The sequence below is a fragment of the Cibotium barometz genome, chromosome 25 (genome assembly GCF_041138505.1).
Source record: "Cibotium barometz isolate CiBa-2024 chromosome 25, ASM4113850v1, whole genome shotgun sequence".
In the NCBI taxonomy this organism is placed as follows: domain Eukaryota; kingdom Viridiplantae; phylum Streptophyta; class Polypodiopsida; order Cyatheales; family Cibotiaceae; genus Cibotium; species Cibotium barometz.
In genome coordinates this window covers 16,925,489-16,947,954 of record NC_141070.1, presented here as the reverse complement: position 1 = coordinate 16,947,954, position 22,466 = coordinate 16,925,489, and the positions used below count along the sequence as shown (strand labels likewise).

General features: G+C 41.6%; 1 protein-coding gene across 4 annotated transcripts in view; it reads left to right on the top strand.

Moving 5' to 3' along the window:
• The first annotated feature begins 16,821 nt into the window (after positions 1-16,821).
• Positions 16,822-22,466, top strand: part of LOC147624311 (NAC domain-containing protein 78-like) — a 77,952-nt gene continuing 72,307 nt past the window's right edge. For 3 of the 4 annotated variants that reach the window (XR_015269082.1, XR_015269081.1, XM_086819299.1), the window contains exon 1: positions 16,823-18,057. Coding sequence is in view for 1 of the 4 variants with exons in the window: in XM_086819299.1 (XP_086675425.1) it covers positions 17,712-18,057 (346 nt within the window). In the remaining 3 variants the exon portion in view is untranslated. Of the gene's footprint in view, positions 18,058-22,466 lie in introns of all 4 variants that reach the window. The other variant, XR_015269083.1, reaches the window with a different exon arrangement.

Here is a 22,466-nt window from a genome sequence, read left to right as displayed (position 1 = left end):
ACATGTGTTCAACCTCTTTGGACTATAAGGTGGTTAAGAGATTAAACAAGAAAGGGCTTCTTCACTTTTTGGAGTTGTGGATGGAACCCTCGAGTTGAAGATTAAAGGGATTCAAGGTGATGGTAGTGAATTAAGTAGATGTAAGGATCAAAATCCTCCTTGATTCGAAGGTGGTAGTAAATATAGAAGGATTTTGAGAAATTTTTGCTCAAGTTTGTCAATCATGTCATGAAAGAAAAGAGATCATTAATGAATATGTTATGTTTACACCACTTCCTAAGCCTGACTTTTGAGAAATATGAATGCAAACAATTGCATATCATGCCCAAGATAGGAACTTGTCTACAAATGTGCTAGGTGTGTCAAAACCAATATATTGTGTATACACCACTTCCTAAGCCTGGCTTTGAGAAATCTAAATGTAAACAATTACATGTCTTGCAAAAGGTAGTAAATTGTTTACAAATGTGCTAGGTGTTAAAACCAATCCATTTGGGATTTATGATAATCACAAGAAGCATATCGTAATGGTTACAATCAACATTTTGAGTGTAACAAAATATCCAATGATGACCAAAATTCATGAACTCGCGAAGACACAAAGGAAAGATCCAAGAATATACAAAGGATGTGTGAAAGTTGTGGATCTCTTTAGTGAGCTATTTGCAACCTTGCCATTTTATGATTATCTGTTGCTAATTAAGCAAGAATTAAGTCCCCTAAGGAAAACCTATCATATGGTAGCCACTAATTATCATTATCCACTAATTAAGCAAGAATTAAGTCCTATAGTTAATCCCCTATCATATGTTAGCCATTTGTGCGTGTGTTCCCAAGTGATTTTGAGTGAGGTTTCACATCATAAATTGGAGAACAATCAAGCTACAGGACTGCACTTCCACTCTTTGTTGATCTTAGTATCAGAGCACATATTTGTTGGTAGATCCAAGCAAGAAGAGGACCTTAGAAGGTAAAATACACGATCCCCCTTTCAATTTACTTCAATTAGTCACTAATTTGTAGGTGATAAAGTGCTTTGATTAAACATCACAAAGTAAGGTAGCACTTGGCAGTGAAATTTCAGCCCTACAAGCTATTAGAAAGCTTTGAGATTGAGCTAGAGAGAAGGTTAAGGTTGCTTAAGATCTTGTCAAATTGAGTTGGGGTATTGGTAGAGTATGTCCTTGGGCATGTATGGATGCATTTGGATGATGTATTAGAGCTCTTAAATGGAGGTGAGCTTAGCTAGTCCAAAACTATAAATTGTTGAGAAATTTCTATGTGGAAAACAAGGCTGTTTTGAAATTTGAAGCTTGTATGTGTGTAACCTAAATGGTGAATGTGTAACCATTGGAATGGCAATGTATGGCTATGTATGAGTGAGTTAATGGTGAATGTGTACACAATTGGAATGGTAATGCATGGCTATGTATAAGTGAGTTAATGGTAAATGAGTACACCATTGGAATGGCAATATATGGCTATGTACAAAGTGAATTAATCTAACACTTCAGCTCTTGTGTGGTGGTGGTTGACTTGTTTCTAGCAAACCGATGAATGATAGTGTTTTGTTTGAGAACAAAGAGTTGTCTATGTGTGCATGTATATGTGCTTAGCATTGGATCATTGAGTGGAGAGGATATTGATACCCATGTATGGTTCATATATATGTGAATTATTTCAAGAAGAGGGGACATTGTGGATGTGGTCACATGATGCTACATGTACGCAAGAAAAGTTGTTTTTGAAAAAATGTCCATCATTTTGGCCATGACCTTTTGCTGTAGTGTCGGATTTGGGAGCTGGAAATGATCGGCACAAAGCCCTCTACAAGAAAAGATCAAAACTTAGCACATGCATGCTATTCTCTATTTTCAAAATTGTATTGCTGTAATAAACAGCTTTTCACTGTGAAGTGTATTGCTTTTATCGGCAAGTTTATCACGTAAGAAGCTTAATGTAAAAATAAATTTTATGCTCACAAATTCCATATGCAAAATTTCTTAATGGGTAAAGGCATGTGGGAATTGGTTATTGGTGAGGAAAAAGAGCTCAGTGTGATAAGGAAAATGTGGGAATCGGTCATTGGTGAGGAGAAAAAGCTCGCTGATAAGGCAAATGTGGTAGTCAACTTGGAAAATCACAAGCTTGGAAAATTCGCATGCAAAATTTATTATCAGTAAAGGCATGTTCAATAGTGAGGACAAAGAGCCATGTAATATGGCAACTATGGTAGACTATAAATCATGGCAAGAAGAGGGCAGGAAAAGTCTTACATTGGATCTCAGTAAGCATAAGTGATCACATGATTGTTCATATATAGGATGCAAAGAATCCCAAGGAGGCATGTGATGTACTTATGGGTATCTACTATGAGACAAATACAAAGTATGAAGAAGAATTCCTTATCCATTAAAGATTATGTCCAAAAGGTAAAAAACTTGGCAGATGCTTTGAGTGTCCTCCCTTCAGTGATGAGAGCCTTGTGGCTATTACCTTGAGTCGTCTTGATATTATCTTGTGGCTATTACCTTGAGTTGTCCTGATAGGGAATACAAGCACTTCAAAACCTCTATTACTGTGCAAGAGAACTACCTAGATTCTGGAGGCTAGTGCCTCTTCTCTTATGTGAATAAGTGAGGCTAGGTGGAAACACTCAAGGAGATGAGCAAGCCTTCTACTCTAGTAGGGGTAGAGGAGGTAGGGGAAGATCCTCCCCTCATAGATGGTAGAGGTGGTGACCAATGGCAAGGCCAATCTCAGCAAAACAACAATAATCTCAAAATGAAGAGTTTTCTCATGTGTTAATCCCATTTTGGATTAACAAATATGCTCCTCCATCCGAGAACATTAATAAGTGCCATGCAAAGGCACTATAAAATGAGATACTAGCCACCCAAGGCCTTAGTAAGTTTTGGGTGCCCAAGTTTGAATAAGGGCCAGTTGTGTATATAAGGTATTTTCTCATAATGAATGGATACAATCCCCCTTTGTGCTATGAGAGCTCTTTCCTTGTTCTTGAGAGAGAGTGTGAGAGTGTACTCTAGTGCATGTGCCTTCTCTATGCTGTATGCTTGTGTAGACGAGTGAGAGAGAGGGATTGCCTTGTGTGGTGGTGCGAGCGACTCTACGGTGACAGCGTGGAGGTGGAGCTTGGAGGATTGGAGTTTCTCAAAGTGAGCTTGGAGACCTCAAGGGACACGAGCTCAAAGCATTCGTAAGTACCCTACAACGGTTGTGATCTATTGATCCTTCCGATGGTGAATGTTTAGAGTTCCTTCTTGGGAGGTGTGGTAGCCCATAACATTTTTGGTACTGCTGTCGGGGAAACACCATTGGTTCTTCCATCCTCCTTAAGTTTTAGCTCCCACTATACATGTTTCATCCTTGCCTTTGCATTCAAGTAGTGCATTGTGTAAAGAATGAATGGATAAGGTTTGAGTAGAAGTAAAGATTTGTGAGAAATTGTTTGTTTTTGTTGTGTGGGTGATTACTTGGGTGACCCTATAGGAAAACTACACCGTTTTTTCTTTTAAATTTTGATGTTTGTATCACCAAACTTGTTGGCATGAACGAGCAGGGTGATACTCTGTTTTTTGTTTTTTCAAAAAAATCACAAAAATAAGGAGCCATTGGTTGTGCTTTGAACTTGAATTACACTCCTTATTACAAGCACAACCATTTTGAAGCATCTGGATAGGTAATTTATACCCAATTTTCACTCTGTCGATGTGAGAGTTAACACGTGAAAGTGCAAGAAAACGGTTCACGACATGAACCATTTCGTGCTATCTCATGGCATGAGCCGCTTTCGCAATCAACGCCGTGGATTACGAGATTACCTTGCTAAATATAGGGTGCCTTATCTTGACACCCTTAATACAACGGGTCTTATGAAATCTTATCCCGTGAACTAGCACGGAAGATACTTCACGACGTGAAACACCCCCTATTTCACAGTGTGAACCATTTCAAATTTCACGATGTGAACTGTATACCTTTTCATGACGTGAACCATTAAATACTGCATGACATGAAGCACCCCTTGTTTCATGCGTGAAGCATTGCTTACTACTTCATGACGTGATCTATTTTTTGCGATTTCATGGCATGAACTATCAATAACTGATCTAGTTCACGAACCAAGGACTGTCATATTAAAGTTAGGAAAGTGCTTTAAAATTTGCAAATTGAGACCAACCAACTTGGATCTGGGAATGCGGACCCAAAATTCGAAGTAACTGTTGAACACATGAAAGTGCAGAAAATAGTTCACAACATGAACCATTTCCAATCTCACAACGTGAACCATTTCTTTGCTATCTCACAGCGTGAACTGCTATCTGCACTCTCACGGCCAAAAAAAATTCAGATCGACAGAACCCGATAAAATTTCATTTGGGGTAGTGATTTAGCCTATCAAATCATATTCACATGCGTGTTGGTTCAGGCCATTTTGCGAGCACTCGATTGAGTGTTTCGGCTCATAGAAATCTAACCACCATTGATACAAGTAGTGAAGAGTCCATGGAAGAAGGGCTACGATTCCATGGGATTAGAGAGGAAGAAAAACCATCTTCCCCTACAAGATCCAGTGGTATCTTTGACATAGCCATAAGATTTTTTAGTCTCCAAACCAACATAGAAGACGAAGCACAATCTGTGAGTGCAGGCCCATCAACCAACACTGGACAAGGTGTAAGACCAAAAGTACCAACCCAACCTTCAAGTTCTAGGCTGTCTAACACTGGAACTCCTAGGATGAGGAGGGACATGGAAAGTGCAGCCAAGACCGGTCAAGTCTTCTTCCCAACCTCAGAGGAATTAGAATTAGACTTGAAGAGGGCTGACGTAGAGTGACAACTACGAGCATTGAGCTTAAGGAAACAAGAACTCGATACTCGACGAACAAGGGCTAAACAAAAGGAAATGGAAAAGGTAAATCCATTTTAATCACGTGGTAAGGAACCATAAATGTTCAGGAATGCCACCGATAGTATGGAAATGGGTAGGGCTGAAGGAGCCATCCCAAATTTAGAACCCATTAATGAAGAGCCAAGAGCGGAGGAAAGATTTGATACCTAAAATGAAGGGGACAACCTACCTAGGGAAACAGTTGAGGTTGAGGACCGCCTGTACACAAAGAAAGACATAGAGCAAATGATCAATCATCCCATGATCTTACAAGACATGGAGCTCTTAATTCCACAAAGACAGGCGGAGGCTGCTAATAATGAGTCAGGCCAAAATGAGGTGGTCGGACCTACCCATAGACTTGAAATGCCTAGAAGAGCCAATGTAGGAAGAGGACGAGGTCTAGGTAGGAGGGGAGTAGCTCCTCAAAGACTAATGGTGGATCCAAATTTAAATCTTAATGCAGCCACAAGGGTGGATGGAGAAGCGAGAGTCAGCATCATCACAAAAGAAAGAGAAACTTTAGTCTGCTTCTTGGATCTCCAATGCCAAGGCACTCTCGCTGTCTGTAAGAATGCGAATGATGTTCGGAGAATTTGGGAAAACTAGATCTGGAAAGAGTTGATCTTATCTCGTAAAAATGACAGAAGACAGAACATCTTCAAGACCTATGGGGCTTTTGAAGAATATACGAGTTAAACTCTTTACATTCCACTACCGTCATACATTTGTGGTAATGGACTTTCTGTGCCAACCGGACTCATACGACATAATCTTGGGGAGACCCTTCATGAGGGAATCCAAATTAGTGCATGATTGGGAATTAGACCACGTGTATATTCGAAGGGACTCACAAATGCTAAAGATAGATCTGTGAACATGGAAAGCACACCCAATGAAAGGGAAACTATTTAGTAATGACTCAGTTACCATTGAGCAAACCACATCCATAATACAAGTATGCCAGCCAATGGTAGAATTTTCAAAGGAGGAAGAAGAAGCTAAAATGTATGCATCGCTTCCCCTTGTAGATTTCAATGAAAACTGGACGCATGTGCTAGCCACCATAGATGTTATGCAGCCCCGAGGAACCCAATATGTTGAATCTAGGAATGTTCCTACCACCTCTATCTATATGGTCAATGTATAACCAAGTGAAGAGGAGTTGGAGAAGGAAGCCTTCAGCATAGAAGGGACTAGATCACAAGGCCGCACTAGTGCCCAATGCCTCAGAAGATGGCAAAAGCAAAAAAGGTATATCGCTCAACAAAATGCCATTCTACGAAGTAAACCCATGGATCCCCATTGGCTGAGATATCTCAAAGCTACTAAGGTGCACGATGAGTTTTCTAGAATTGGGGTTATGAGTTGAGCAAGATATCCTTAGAAGGGAAACATAAGGACAAGGTCATCCCTTAAGAGCCAGAAACGCCTAAGCTTACAAAGGCAGGGCGCAAAAACGAAACACGGCTCTAGCGAAAGCCGAGAGCAAGGCCAAGAAGGTGATGGCTTAGGCTCAAACAAAAAGAGATGATGAAGATAAACCAGACCCTCTCAGTGCTACCAGACCATTTCAAGACATACACGATTAACAAATGAAAAGTGGTCCAATTGACCGCCAAAAGAGTTAAGGAAGATGGTTTGTCCAAATCATACAATGGTCCCAACTAAGGTCAAGGAAATTAATATTGCAAAGCCAAGGGAGGAAACCAAACCTGTCTATATCGCTAAGGACTTGACTCCAACTAAGGAAAAGGAACTTATTGCTCTCCTCAAAGAATTTAAAGATTGTTTTGTCTGGAACTACAAAGAGATGAAGGGCGTACCACCTGAAGTGGTACAACACAAAATCCCAATCATGGAAGGATCAAGACCTACCAGGCAGAAACCCTACCAGATGAATCTAAAATATGCAGCAATTGTAAAGGATGAAATTGACAAACCCATCACTACAGATTTCATCTACGAAATTGAGCATACCGATTGGCTATCACCAATCATGATAGTGTCAAAGAAGAACGGGAAACTTAGGGTCTGTGTCGATCTCAAAAAGGTCAATGCACCATCAAGGAAAGACCATTACCCATATTGCCTTATACTGAACACATATTGGAACGGGTAGTTGGTTAAGAAGCTTACAGCTTCTTAGACGGATTTTCAGGTTACAATCAGTTGTCTATAGCACCCACCAAAGACCAGCATAAAACCGCTTTCTATACAATGTGGGGACATATGCTTACAAGGTTATGCCTTTTGGCCTCACCAATGCCCCTGCAACCTTCCAATAATTGATGTGCACAACCTTCAAAGACTACTTGCAAAAGTGGTTGGAGGTATTCATTGTTGATGATTTTTGTGCGCACTCACAATGGTCAAAATATCTGGCTTGTTTGAGAAAGGTGTTTGAGCCATGTTGATGTATCGAGAATATCCTTAAACCCTTTGAAATGGCAATTTTGGGTCAAACATGGTGTGCTCTTGGGATATATTGTCTCTAAGAACGGCATTTCCACAGACAAAAGTAAGGTCAAACTAATCTTGGAATTGCCCCCACCCACCAATTACAAAGGTGTACAAAGGTTTATGCGCCATGTTGGGTATTATCGTCGCTTCATAGTATTCTATGCTAAAATTGCCAGACCATTATATAGACTACTCATTGTCTTTGAATGGACTGAAGAATGCCAAGAAGCATATGATAAATTGAATCAAGCACTAGCCAGTACACCAATTCTGAGACCACCCAACTAGGATCTTATATTCCATGTGCACATCGATGCATCAAATTGCACAATAGGATGTGTATTGGCACAACCTGGTGAGTTTAAATTGGACTACCCAGTCTACTTTGCTAGTTGCCAATTGAATTGATGAAGAGGTAAATTACACCACCACAGAATGAGAGGGTTTGTTGGCCATGGTTTATGCTGTCAAGAAGTATCAACATTACCTATTGGCCAACAAATTTGTACTCTTTGTAGACCATCAGAACCTATTATATTTGGTGAATAAGCCTTGCAACATGAGAATATCACCCACTGGTTGCTCTTACTCTTGGAATTTGACTTCACGGTGATCACAGTAAGAAAAGGAACACATGTGTTGGCCGATCACATGTCTAGAATTCCGAATGGGGAGCCTACAACTAGTGTTGACGATGATTTCCTAGATGCTTATTTGTTCAAACTGGACATGGTGCCGGAATGAAGTGAAGAAATATCAAACTATCTAGCTTATGGTTTTCCGCAAGAACGACCTTTGAACAAGGATAAAATACATCGCTCATAAAGCTCGCCTCACCTTATCAATTAACTGCTAAAGAATTGTATAAGCTAGGTAAGGACAATGTCTTAAGAAGCTATGTGTGCGGGAAGACGAATTTGTCACTATATTAGATGAAGCACACTCGGGAATAGTTGGACACTTCCCTAAGGAGATTACAATAAAGAATTGTATAAGCTAGGTAAGGACAATGTCTTAAGAAGTTGTGTGCGCAGGAAGATGAATTTGTCACTATATTAGAACCACACTCGGGAATAGTTGGAGGACACTTCGCTAGGGAGATTACAACACACAAGGTGCTTTAAGCAGGACTATGGTGGCCCACGTTATTCGGGGATGCCATGGAGTTTGTAAAAAGGTGCGAAGAGTGTCAAAGATTTACTATTCCATAACAAAGAGATAGGATGCCGCTTACCCCTATGATTATAAGATAACCTTTTAAGAAGTGGGGTATTGATTTTGTTGGACCTATAAGTCCAGCTGCACATCCGTCACTCACAAGCCCAATATAGCGAGCTGATACATGAACAACGGCTAAGTTCTTATATGAACAAATCATTTCAAGACTCGGCTACCCATTGGAATTAGTCAGTGATCAGGGTTCATATTTCAAGATTCGGCTACCCATTAGAATTAGTCAGTGATCGGGGTTCATATTTCATTAATGAGGTGATTGATCACTTACTTGCTGGATTCCTTATAGTCCACCGAAAGTCATTACCTTATTATCCACACAAGCAAATGGTCAAGTGAAAAGTACAAATAAGATTTTGTGTACTATCTTGACAAAAACATTAGAAGCAAGTCGCATGGATTGGGAACACAAGCTAACTGCAGCTTTATGGACATATTGAACATCGACATCGTATAGGGTAGGGACGAGATATGCTCCCTTTCGTATAGCTTATGGTGTTGAGGCGATCATGCGTACGGAGTACTTAGTTCCAAGCCCTACGAATTGTAGTGCAAGAGAGATTAACTGAAAATGCATTAGTCGAAAGGTTGGTTGATTTAGAGAAACTTAATGAAACCTAGTTAATGGCATCACATGGACTTATGGTCGAGAAATTGCAGAAGAAAGCGTTGGTTTGACCATAACTTGAAACAAAAAGAATTAGAAATAGGGGATCTTATCCTCATGTATAGTGTTGGAAGCATCAAAAAAAAGAAATTGAAGTACAGAGGATTAGGACCATTTTGAGTTTTTGAAATCACACCTCAAGGGTCGGTCTAAATTGAAACTATTGAGGGTGTGCAAATGGAGGGTTACATCAATAGAAGCAAGCTTAAAAAGTATTACGAACCACTAACCCAAGAGATGCTCATGCAAGAGCATCTACTAAAACAAAAGAAAGAGCTAGCCAAGGAAAAAATCAAGCAAGCTCAGGAAGAAGGCGACACCAAGTTCTTCAAATCTTACCACTTATCCTATGTTTTCCTCTATAGTAAGTAAACTAATACATCCATACCCTAGTGTTGCTCCTACTAACAAGTCTAAGGTGGATTGTATATTCTCTCGTCTTCCTTCTATCCCTTTACAATTTCCCACTGACACTCTCGCCCTCGAGGAATTGTCAGCACCCCACCCGTCTCCACCACGACCAATTCAAGAGGTATGTCCAATTCCACCTAAAGATGATATACAGCCGTTTACTTATGACCGTGTTCTTGAGTCTTTATCTGGTGCAGAGTATGAAGAATTAATCAGAACTGGAAATCTATTGCTAAAACCGAAGATGATGTTCATGGTGTTGATGCAAATCACACCATTTGAACCCACAAGATGCATAATGCCGGAAGCTTACTATGAAGTCATATCTACACGGCAGTCGCTGGAGGAATTATTGCTAGTGGGGCAGGAGAAGGAAGGAACTTTATGGGAGAATGTGGCAAAGCATACCAAACTGGCCAACCCTCATTTGGTGGATCTACTAGAGATCAAAATTGTTACCTTTATGATCAGCTATTGTTTCCGTTCGGTGGCGGAAAGCACATCCTATACATACATGAGGGGGCTATACCATAATTGTCACGGATGATGTAAATCCCACAATAGAAGATTTTGCTGTACAACAAGAATGGCGGAGGGAGTACTTAACCATTCCAGAATATAGTCAACAATACCAGTGTGCATCACCCACCTAGAGAGTGGATCCATTGTATATGCCCATCAAAAGAAGGATGACGCCACTTGAATTCCATGATGCAAAGTAGCGGGATTCACATGTTTGCTATAGCTTTCCATTATTTTTTCCAATAGATTTTTCATGTATATCGCAAAAAGACATCACATGCTGACATGGATACGTACTTGGCGCTGTATCCCAAATCCAGCTATCGTGATGAGTCTCAGATTCCTAATGCTGATCGTGGTGCTCATTGACCAGCCAAAAGAAAGATATGATGGCTTTGAAGCATCTCAACTCCTCTTCGACATGAACAAAGGACCAATGAGCGACATGATGTTGTATTACCATTGCCTCAGGTGTCTACCATCTTACATGCATGTCACATTTGAAGACATGGTAGACACTGGGTTCTGGACTTCCCACTCTGCATTTCGAAGAACCCTAACAAAGCTTCAATCCCACCAAAACTTCTATCGACATGAGTTCAGCGACTAGGTCTTTAGACCTTGGTAACAGGTTCTGAGGACATAACCTACATCACGTAGGGGTGGATGTTAATCCCATGTTAGATTAACAGATATGCTCCTCCATTTGAGGGCATTAATAAGTGTCATGAAAAGGCACTATAAAAGTTGTACATTATGAGATATTGGCCACCCAAGGCCTTAGTTAGTAAGTTTTAGGCACCCAAGTGTGAATAAGTGCCAGTTGTATATAAGGTATTTTCTCATAATGAATGGATACAATCCCCCTTTGTGCTATGAGAGCTCTTGCCTTGTCTTGAGAGAGAGTGTGAGAGTGTAATCTAGTGCATGTGCCTTCTCTATGCTTGTATGCATGTATAGAGGAGTGTGAGAGAGAGATTGCCTTGTGTGGTGGCGCGAGCGACTCTACGGTGACAATGTGGAGGTGGAGCTTGAAGGATTGGAGCTTCTCGAAGTGAGCTTGGAGACCTAAAGGGACACAAGCTCGAAGCATTGGTAAATACCCTAGATGGTTGTGATCTATTACTCCTTCCAATGGTGAATGTTTAGAGTTCCTTCTTGGGAGGTGTGGTAGCCCATAACAACATGGTGGTAGAGGTGGTAAGGGTATGCATCTAGAGGCAGGAATACCTCTAGATGAAGAGACTATTTTGGCATAACCAACCAAGAGTCAAAATTTTGGATGTTTTAGCAAATCCATATGCTGAAAGATTATTGGAAGAAGTAAGAGGATGTGAAAAATGGTAAAATGTAGGATAACTATGCATATACCAGTGGCAAAGAGGAGCAGCATGAGTTTTTGTTCACTATGACACATAGCTTGGGAGATGCAATCATGGATTCTTTGTCATATGGTGTACTCTTAAGCCTCAAACCACATGATGGGAGATGGTGAATGGTTGGGAGAATGCAAGTTATATGCCGGCTAATGGGAACATACCCTTGAGGTGAAACCTATGGAAAATGCAAGTTACATGTCAACTAATGGGAACATACCCTTGAGGTGAAACCTATGGAAAATGCAAGTTATATGTTGACTGATGGTGGGAACATACCCTTGAAGTTTCCTGATGGTAAAGTAAATTGATGTGTAGACTAATGGGAACATACCCTTGAGGTTGTGTGATGGCAAAGTAAATTGATATGTTGATTGATGGGAACATACCCTTGAGGTTGCATGATGGAAAATTAAATTGAGCAATATATTACATGCACCTATAATAACTAAGAACTGAGTGTCAATGGGCAAAATCGTGGATCAAGGTTTGCAGGTTTATTTTAATGATGAGAATGGCTACTTTATATAAAAGATTTGAGGAATGATTATAAGCTTATTTGCAAGAGGCAAAAAGAATGGTAGGTTATTCACCTTGGATGCGAGTATGCCTAAAATCAAGGCTATCTTGTTATCTAATGGCACATGTTACCTTTGACAAAGATATATGGCATAAGAGGATTGGCCATGTAAATGTGGAAAGGTTAAAGACTACGCAAGAAAAGGAGCTTGAAACAAGGTTGCCTAAGTTGTGAGTTGATGGAACTCATGGTGTGTGTGATGCTTGTCAATTTGGCAAGGAAGCTAGGAATCCATTTCCCAAATATGGAAATGTCAGAATGACACCTCTAGAGATAGTGCATATAGATGTATGGGGGCCTACAAAAACAACTTCACAACTTCTCTAAGGTTACCATTACTATATATGTCCTTCATTGATGACAATACTAGAAACGTATGGGTCTATTTTACGAAAGAGAAGAGGGAAGTGTTTAAGTACTTTCAGCAATTCAAATCTCTTTTAGAGAAGTAGAAAAGAAAGGTCTTAAGGTCCGATGGTGGTGGTGTGAGTACATATCTAATGAGTTATGTGCCTTCTTAAGAGCTCATAGGATCACTAGGAAACTTACTTGCAAGTACACTCCTTGACAAAATGGGGCTATTGAGAGGAAGAATAGACATATTACAGAGGTAGCACGAGCTATGTAGTGGGCTGAAGCTGTGCATACAATACTTTACATAATGAACATGACACCCATAGCTATGATGCATGATATGACACCCGAGGAAAAGTTCACAGGTGAATGTGGGTGTTTGGATGTATAGCTTATGTTCATATTCCATATGAAAAGTTCACATGTGGATGTGGGTGTTTGGATGTATAGCTTATGTTCATATTCCATATGAAAAGTTCACAGGTGGATGTGAGTGTTTGGATGTATAGCTTATGTTCATATTCCATTATGAAAAGAGGCCAAAGCTTGACCCCAAAGCTGAAAAATGTGTCTTTATTGAATATTATTTGGAGTATAAGGGTTATAGATGCTATAATCCAAAGAAGTTCATAATAAGCCAAGATGTACATCTCACATCTGTAGTGGCTCTAATCATAATTTAGATGAAGAATTTGGGATACCAGTGAGGGCCACTCACACTCCATAGAGTGATCAAATACTTGTGAGGAGACCTTTGTTGAGAGTGAGATATCCAATGCATAGGCCTACATATGATGCTCTTGGAGCCATGCACTATGTACACATAACGACACATGTTATGTAAGATGTTAAGCCTACTTGCATAGAAGAGGCTATGAGACATGAATATAGGGAAGATGCTATGGATCACGAGATAGATGCACATGGGATTTATAGGCCAGTAAAATTCTTGGCCTAATACTTATAATGTAGAGTGTACTCCCACTAGATACTCCTACTATGTCCCATACATTAAGGTTGGTGCATCTCTTCGTGTCTAAAAGGTCTTGTGGTGCATAATCTTTTTTGAAAGAAAAGATATCCCTCATGTTATGAATAATCATTAATAGGAATCTATTTATTATCTCGCAAACAACAAATGTTAAAACAATTGCTCATATGATTCCTTCATAGTCTCAAAGGGTGTACCCAAGATGTGATTGATGGTTTGTCTTAGAGCATCAATGACTGCATTTTCTTTACCGAGTTGGTATTACATCATAGGCACTCCTATCTGAAATTGGCAACTTGTAGCAATGTGGTCTTCTTTATTACATTTGTAGCACCTAGTCACATGAGGTTTGAAACTCTCCTTGTTAGACTGGTTATTAATGTCAATCTTCTTGGTATTATTGCTATTGTTGTTAACAATGTTGTTCTTAGACTAAATGTCTATAAACGAATCTAGACCTTTGAGGTTTAGTGATAATCAAGTAGTTGTGATACTTTGGAATACCATTCTTCCCATAATTCATGGCTAGAGAGATAAAAACACTGAGGGAATGAAGATGAAATATATTAACCTCCGCTCTAATGATATATCTCAAACCAACTAGAATTTTCTCTTCTGCTCCTTCTCATGAACCTTCTCTAAGGTTTGAAGCTAAAAAATAGTTTGCCAATATTTATCAAACATAAGCAAAGATAGTCTCTTTCTCTAATTGGTGAAGTATATCTCAGTGCTAGCTCCAGCTTTGTAATGTGGTGGTAAGAATGTCTTCTTAAAGCTCACCAAGTGTTGAGTTTGTGTCTACCATTCTTAGTAACTTTGCACCATAAAGTGGCACTCTCCACTAAGTGTTTGCTAGCGCATTTGATCTTATCTCTTTCAAAAGAATTAATCACCAAGCTACCTAAGCCATCAAAGTACAACTCATGCAGCTTTCTTCACATCATAGTCTTGGAAACTGAAAGCTTTACGATTGATTTTACTCTCCTTCTTGGAAGCTTGTGCTTGAAAAGTTTCTTTGACGGTTCAACAGATGTGGTCTTCTTCAAAATTAGATGATTCTAAGTTAGCATGTCTTCTACTCCGCTTTCTATGGGTGCTCTAATTCCCTTCTCAACTCCTCTTTATATGGGTAAGATGGTGCTCTAGTTCCCTTCTCAACTCCATCTTGACTCCCTTCTACTCCTCTTTCTATGGGTAAGATGGTGGTGCCGCTCTAATTCTCCACTCCCTATCTATGAAATGCATTAAGTTGGTCTTGAAAAGTGGGTGGTTGGTGACAATAATTTAAGAGAGAAAAAGAGAAATAGAAGTGTGGAAAAATAAATGCAGAAAGAGAAACTTTTACTTATCCGCCACTCGAAGCGATAGAAATTTGATGCCTTAACTTGAGTTAAAAAACCTATTGTAAGTAGTTATTCACACAAGGTCAATGAACAAGACGTGTCTCAACATACTCCAAGTTAAATAACCTGAGTGATAATCTAGTAGCACTTGTAGACAGAGTGAAGAATTATCAGCTTTCAAACTCTATGGAGAATCAAGGCAAAAATTATAGAAAATCAGAGCTATTTTCTTTGTAATATATGCTTCCGAAACTCTACACAGGAGCCAAATCTTAAGCTTGGCCTCTTGTTTATGAAAAAAGAGACTTTACATGCTTTAGAAAGATGATTATTGTGAAAAGAGGACTCTTTGTTGGGCTTTGAATGCTCTTATGAAAGGCCTTTTTGAATAAGACAAAAGGTACAAGGCGTAACCTAAACCTTAATCCTAATGTTGCTCATGAAGAAACATAGACATAGAAAAATGATTCTGGTGCGTATTTCTTGGGAGATGAATTGTTGATTTTTTACATCGAGGCTAGTGGGGGAAAATAATCAAGTGGAAGAATTTTCCTCAGCCTCTTCAATGTTCATTTTTTAAACTAATTGGGAAGCCAAGAGATGGGAATTTAATCTTAATCTCTTGCCACACAAGACTTAAACCCTCAAACAATATTACCAACCAATGTTTTAAGCGAAAGCTAAGCCTAAGCTTTGATACCATTTTGGAAAATTTTGACATTGCGTATTTGATTTCACTCAACATCACCATGAGAGAGCACACAAAATTGACTAAAGCAGGGGAACTATACACGAGAGAGACAAACAAAATGTTTGAATTGATTGTTCCATACACGAGTAAGTGGTGCTTGGTTTTTTAACTCAAGCTTTCACATAAACAGACAATTGGTTTGGCACATGGGCATAGTTTTGAGCACCATATCCAACAAGCCTCCCATAATGCATGTACATGAACATGGTATAGCTGGTTTAGGGTCATAGTGCCTCTAGCCAACGAGATATTAAGAGAGACATGCCCTTGCCCATCAATTTAAAATAGGTGATCCTATAACCTATAAAAGCTCTCTATATACACACTATATACACACTACCTGTGTAGGGGCATGATTCCTTGTATCTTTGAAGAATCTCCTAGATCTAGAGCTTTTGCATATAGAACCACCTCTAAAAAAAGGCCATGGGCATCTAGTACATTGCAACTGATGCGCTTTATCTGAGGTGACTCTTAGAAGTTTGGTGGTGCAAGTGTTGACTGTGTGTGCTATTTGGTCCTCTTGGGAGGCTCCTCGGGATTCAATTGGCCTCTTGATGTCATTATCTAGTGCTACTTTTTATAATGTCACATGAAAGAAACCTGTGATTGGTGGTTGTGGACTTGACCGTGGTCCTCTTATAGAGAAGAAGATTTTTATGTCTATGTAGCTCCATCAAGTAGAGCCCTAAACAAATTTGACTTGGGAAGTTACCAATCCTAGAGGTTAGTGGGCTATCGATCCTAGATAGTGGGTTAGACACCTCTTTGAAGAGACAATGGAATCTCCCATAATAGACTAGTCATCTACAAATCACAAAATCTGCGTTGCAGATGCACTATATGTATGCCATTTTCTTAAAACTAGTTGTTTCGTGCTTCGCATGTCTTTTGAGGCTTCCAAAATCAAATTCTACCCAAACCTCCTCCTCCCCTTCCCAAACCTCCTCAAACCTCATCCTCGCTTTCCCGAACCTCCAAATTCTTGCCACGTGGCAGCTTTGTGAAACTCTTAAGATAATATAGAAAAGGTCATTCACTGCTAGAATGATGGGCTGGGCAGGGATGGTTTGCTCCTGGGGAGAAGAAGAGGCGGCCGTCCATTCGTGTGAACCGGCCTCAGACAAACCCTAAAAGAGGGCGCCAGAAAATTTTACATAAGTAGGCACTAGGGTTAAGCGGAGATGAAAATTTATGATTTTTGGGACCGTTGTGCCTGTGCTGGCGACAAGTGTGTTTCGATCCTTGAAAACCCATTTTTTTTGACGACACCCTCATCAGAAATGTTTCAACTCGCAGAAGCTAAAAGAAGCAGCTGCGAGTAGTGCGCCAAGCCTCCTGTGCTCCTTAGGGTTTAGTAGAGCGAGAGGCCAGCATCATAAGCAAAATCAGTCAGCAGGCCCGTTCTCTCTCCGCAGATTTTTAGGGTTTCAGACGTCAACCGCATCAAGAAGAATAGCTTCTCTTGCTGCTGCATAGTAGGGTTTCACAGACAAGCACCAAGGAGACGCAAAAGCTGAAGGAGGAGCATATTAGGGTTTTATAGACAAGCAGACCAAGAAGAGGTGGAAGCTGACTAAGGGGAGCAGTTTCTTTTCTTCCTGCAGTATGCCAGGGTTTAATCTTACAAGCCGATTAGGCAGGAGCAGAGGCAGCGTTCTTTTGTTCTTCCAGCGTATTATGGTTTCATCCGACAAGCAGACTAAAAACTAACAGAGCTGCACATAAGGGTTTCATCTGATAGGCAGGCTTAGAAAAAACAGAAGCCGTGCTTTCTTTCTGCAGTATTTAGGGTTTCATTTGACACGAAGACGGAGAAGCAGAGTTAGTGCTTTATTTAAGGATGTTAGAGTCTGATATGAGTAGCAGACCATGAAGGCTTAGAAGAAGCAGAAGCAGTGTTTCTCTCTCTCAGCATACTAGGGTTTTCGTCTAATAATCAGGGTTTCATCTGAGAAGTTTTGCAGTATATTTGGATTTCATCTGAAAGAAACTTTTTTGTTCAGCATATAAAGAAGAGAGAGAAGCACTGCTCTGCTGGCTTAAGGACAAGCCTTTTTCATTCTGTATTAGCAATTCCATTGCACAGAAGGTCTTCAGAAGCTCATGTCTGCCGCCATGGCTGCAGAGTCGTGCTCTTTACCTGCTAAGGAACTTCCCTTGGTTACAAAGTCTTCCCCTGCACATGCAGAAGAGCTCTGCATGGAGCTTGAGCTTGGCCTAGGTACAGAGTTTTTTCACCCGCATTGCATACCTGCAGACAGCTGTGAACAAGATGAGGAAGGAGTTTTACTCGCAGGGAAATATTTCCTCCCCCCTGGCTTTAGGTTTCATCCCACCGACCAGGAGCTCGTTCTGTACTATCTCAAGCGCAAGATCTGTGGCCTCAAAATGGAGCTTGATGTAATTGCTGAGATTGATCTCTATGAGTTTGAGCCATGGGACCTTCATGGTATGTTCAATTTTTCATCCTCTCTCTCTCTCTCTCTCTCTCTCTCTCTCTCTCTCCCCTTTCTTAAGTATTACTGTATGTTTGTATTTGTGTAAGTAAGCATTTATGCTTGTATGTCCGTTTGTGCGTATGTAAGCAACCCATGCATCTGTATGTGTACACGCACTCATGCAAAACGCACGGACGCACGTCGCATGTACATTATGTACTTGTGGTGGCATTGCTGTGATAGCCATGCTACTATGAATTGTGATAACGTTCTGGTAATAGGGTTCTCAAAGCGACAGTGGAGTTTTTCTTCTTAAAAAGGCATTCTAAATTATTTGGAGAGCAAGCTAAGAATACGTGTTCTTGACATGCCAGCAACACATGTTATTAGAAAGCCAGCACCCTTTTCTTCACCCTAGCATTCTGGAGTTAAAAAAACCGAGGTCTTTCGGTGACTTTGCTCACCAAGGCATCTTAACACCACCTCTAGATGTCTAGTTTCAATAGCAGAGGACATGTTAGCTTGATCTCTTGAATGGCAAGAGATCAAGCTTAAGAGTGTGAAACCATCTCTGGTTTGCCAGCTCTTGTTAGGACTTAGATGATTAAGAAAGATGTTCTAGCTGCCTATGGTGTGACTTTTAGGCAGTGAGAATCATTGTGCAACTACTGTAAGTGGGGCTGTGTGAAAATGGTATTTTTCCCAGGCCTAAAAGGGGAATTTATGTGATTTTATTTGGTTTTTTGTCTCTAGCTGCTGGCTGACAGCCCCTGTTCTGGGCCGACCAGCAGCCCACCCCATATTTATACACATTGTGCAACTACTGTAAGTGGGGCTGTGTGAAAGTGGCATTTTTCCCAGCCCTAAAAGGGGAATTCATGTGATTTTATTTGGTTTTTTGTCTCTGGCTGCTGGCTGACAGCCCCTGTTCTGGGCCGACCAGCAGCCCACCCCATATTTATACACATTGTTTCCTATTCAGCATACACCACATCATATTTGACATTCCACATCAGATCCTCTGTTACAGCTGCTGGCCTTCCTCTGCAGCAGCCTGGGGCTCCCTCATATCAGCGTTTCTTTACTGCGGCATATCTTGGGACAGCAGCCCACTCTCTGCTCCATCACTTCAGCAGCGTTTTTTCTCCTGCAGCTCACCTTGGGACAGTAGCCCTCTCTGCTCATCTTCATTCGACATCGTTGGGACAGCAGCCCTTTCCGCTTCATCAACATCACATCGTTGGGATAGCAGCCCTTTCTGCTCATCAGTTCACATTGTTGGGACAGCAGCCCTCTCTGCTTATCTTCATTCGACATCGGGACAGCAGCCCTCTTTGCTTATCATCTTCATCGACATCGGGACAAAAGCCCTCTTTGCTCATCTCCACCACCCCTCAGGTATTGCAGCACCCTCGTCACTAGAGCCTGCACCACTCGGGACGGCAGCCCTCTCTGCTATTCTCCACCCCTCAGGTACCGCAGCACCCTTGTCACCAAAGCCTGCACCACTTCACTTTCCGCTGCCCATTACAGATATCTACCACCTTGGAGTGCGTCTGCGTCCACGGACGCGTGCCGTTTGACACTGACCACCTCACGGAGTGCCTTTGCCGTCGTCTTTGCTTCTTCGCCGGTCTTCTACTCGGAGTCACCTCACATTAGAGAGCCTCTTGTATTGGATTTCATTCACCATCATACATACACTCATTCATCCATTTCATGCTATGTTGATTTGCTCTGATCTCTCGTACATCTGGTCCTTTTGTCATTTTGCCCTCACGTGGTATCAGAGCTATCGTGAGCAAAGGGATTGAAGACCTCGAGAGCACACCGCATGGATCACCTACTCGCATTCCCGGAGGACTGATTTTTCTCACGTGAATTTGATTCTCCTTACTCTGATTTGGACCACAGAGGGAATGGGACTTCTTACTCAATGGAGATCCTTCCTTGTTCAAGGTCTTACATTGGGAGACGATCAACCCATCTACATCTATTCACCCTCTATACCTTTGCCATCATGATTCTCCTCTCTGAACTTATCAAACTTCACTTCCAGAGGGGGTACATTCCTTTTTCCAGTGTGCCAGTGTTGGATTTTATGTGATTTTATTTGGTTTTTTGTCTCTTGTTGCTGGCCGACAATCCTTGTTTTGGGCCGACCAACAGCCCACCTCATATTTATACACATCGTTTCCTATTCAACATACACCACATCATATAGATCCTGTGTTGCTACTGTTGGAATTAGGGTTGCAAGAAAGCACACAAAGCTTGGAGAAGAAGAAGCAACAATGCACACAACACACAAAGTATTTTGTGTCAATGTACAAAAGATGAGTAAGCCCTAGAATGATGGGCATATATACAAGCTGGGGAAAAAAACCTCCTAAAGAGGGTGTCACCAATTGGCCGACCATTTGGTCCATCTCCAGTTTTTGCGTCTCGTTCACTTGAGGCCAGGCCGGTGTCTCATGTGAAGAGGCCAGTATTTTGCTGACATGGACGGGAGCCAGACTGGTGCCACCCGTGTGTTAGCAGGATGGTGTCGTATGGACGGGAGCCAGACCAGTGCCACCCGTGTATGACCTGGACTGTGTTCGATCCATGGGACTGTCACGCCATGGAAGAGCCAGTATTCGTGCCGTGTTTTGCCTATGGGACTGTCACACCATAGGGAGACTCGTGCCTGGAACTGTGTCTTACCTATGGGACTGTCACTCCATAGGAAGACCATGATTTTATGTTTTTATGTCGTGCCAGTTTTGTGCCGACAGATATTTTGTACTTGTTCCATGAACGGGAGATATGTCCATGTTACTATTTGCACATGCACACATGATTTGCATGCTTGAAACTGTTTTCGCATGACATGTATTTGTGTGTTTGCCTGCTTGACGTGTTACTTACTGAGCGGGGACGCCTGCCAGTGAGTCGTGAAGTCTGCTCTGTATTCTGACGAGTTTTAGTGCATGTGAACAGGTAGTAAGTATGTTGCACATGTAGCTTTTAATATTTTATTCTAACCCCTTTGTTTTATAAGGTTAGGTGTTCACATTTATTTAAAAGTGGGCACCCCCTTTGGGCACCCACTTAGAGGCCAAGGTGGGGAGCCCCACTTTTAAGTGAGTGTGGGGGTGGGCATGGTCACCAACCCCCACTAGTCCCCCTTCATGCATGCGTGGGAAATCTCTAGTTGTATCTTCACTTTAATTTTATTAAAAAAGGCATCAATCTTTTTCTCTCCTTCAAGCGTTAATATCCATCGCTTCTCTCTGGCGTTGATTTCACCAACCGGCGACTCTTCCCATCTCTTTCTGCTGGCGACTAGCTTGCTGCAGGCGGCTCCCTATATTACTGCACGTACCTGTCCCCAAGCGGCTGGCTGCAATCTGCACTGCAGGTGGCCGCCATCTATCTCCATACTGCTGCGCATACTCTCATCCAGGTGGCTGCGCAGGCTGCTGTTTACCCACAGGCTGTACTTTCTGCTCCTACAGGCGGCTGCAAACTTGAAGGCTGCGCTGTTTTCTTCTTCTACACACAGTCGTGGGGCCACCTTCAACAGACTCTGCAGCCAGGTGGTTGAGCACATCAGCTAGGCGGCCCCTATGCTTTAGGCTGCTGTCTACCCACAGGCTGTGCTGCCTAGTTCCTCTGCAGGCAGACGTAGGCCATCTTCAGCAGCATACTACAGCAACTAGCTGGGTGACCATCACCAGCCGATCGTGAACATACTTTTCCAACACGCTGCCCTCTGCAGCCGGGCTGTTGTTCCATCACCAGCAGGCCACGCTCCAGCTACTCAGGTGGCTGTATCTTCATGCGTAGCTGCTTCTGTTGGTAGGTGTGTTCCTACAAGAGGACTTTACCTCTCCTAAGGCGGCAGCTCCATCTTCTTTTTGGTTAAAGGTTGTACTTCTTTTCCATTGGCGGCTACAAGAAGTCTTCACATCTCTTGGGTGGTATCAAAGTCTACACAAACACCACAAGTTTTGGTCTTCTATCAATCATCTTCAAGTAAGTGATTTTCAGATTTGAGTAAAGTATTTTATGTTTAAATCTGATAAAGGATTCATCCCGCTCGGCCAACACCCGTTCGGTGCCGGGTTGTCCAAGCTATATTGGCAAACCTCGGTCCAAAGGTGCTGAGATCGGGAGAGCCAGGCGTTAGTACGAGAGCGCCTGTTTGTGCGTGGTCTCGGAACACCAGTGAGGCGCTCTCCGCGGAGTCCAGTGAAAGCACAGGACCGTAGCGATTGAACCACACTAGTGGTCGTTCTGCTTCGAGCTTCTACATCGAAATTCGAGCCTATTTGTTTGGTACTGTTTTCATATGTACATGGACATTATCTGGTTCTTGGAACCCATGGAGCATTGTATTTATTAAATACTCCCAATAAATATATCATATATTGAG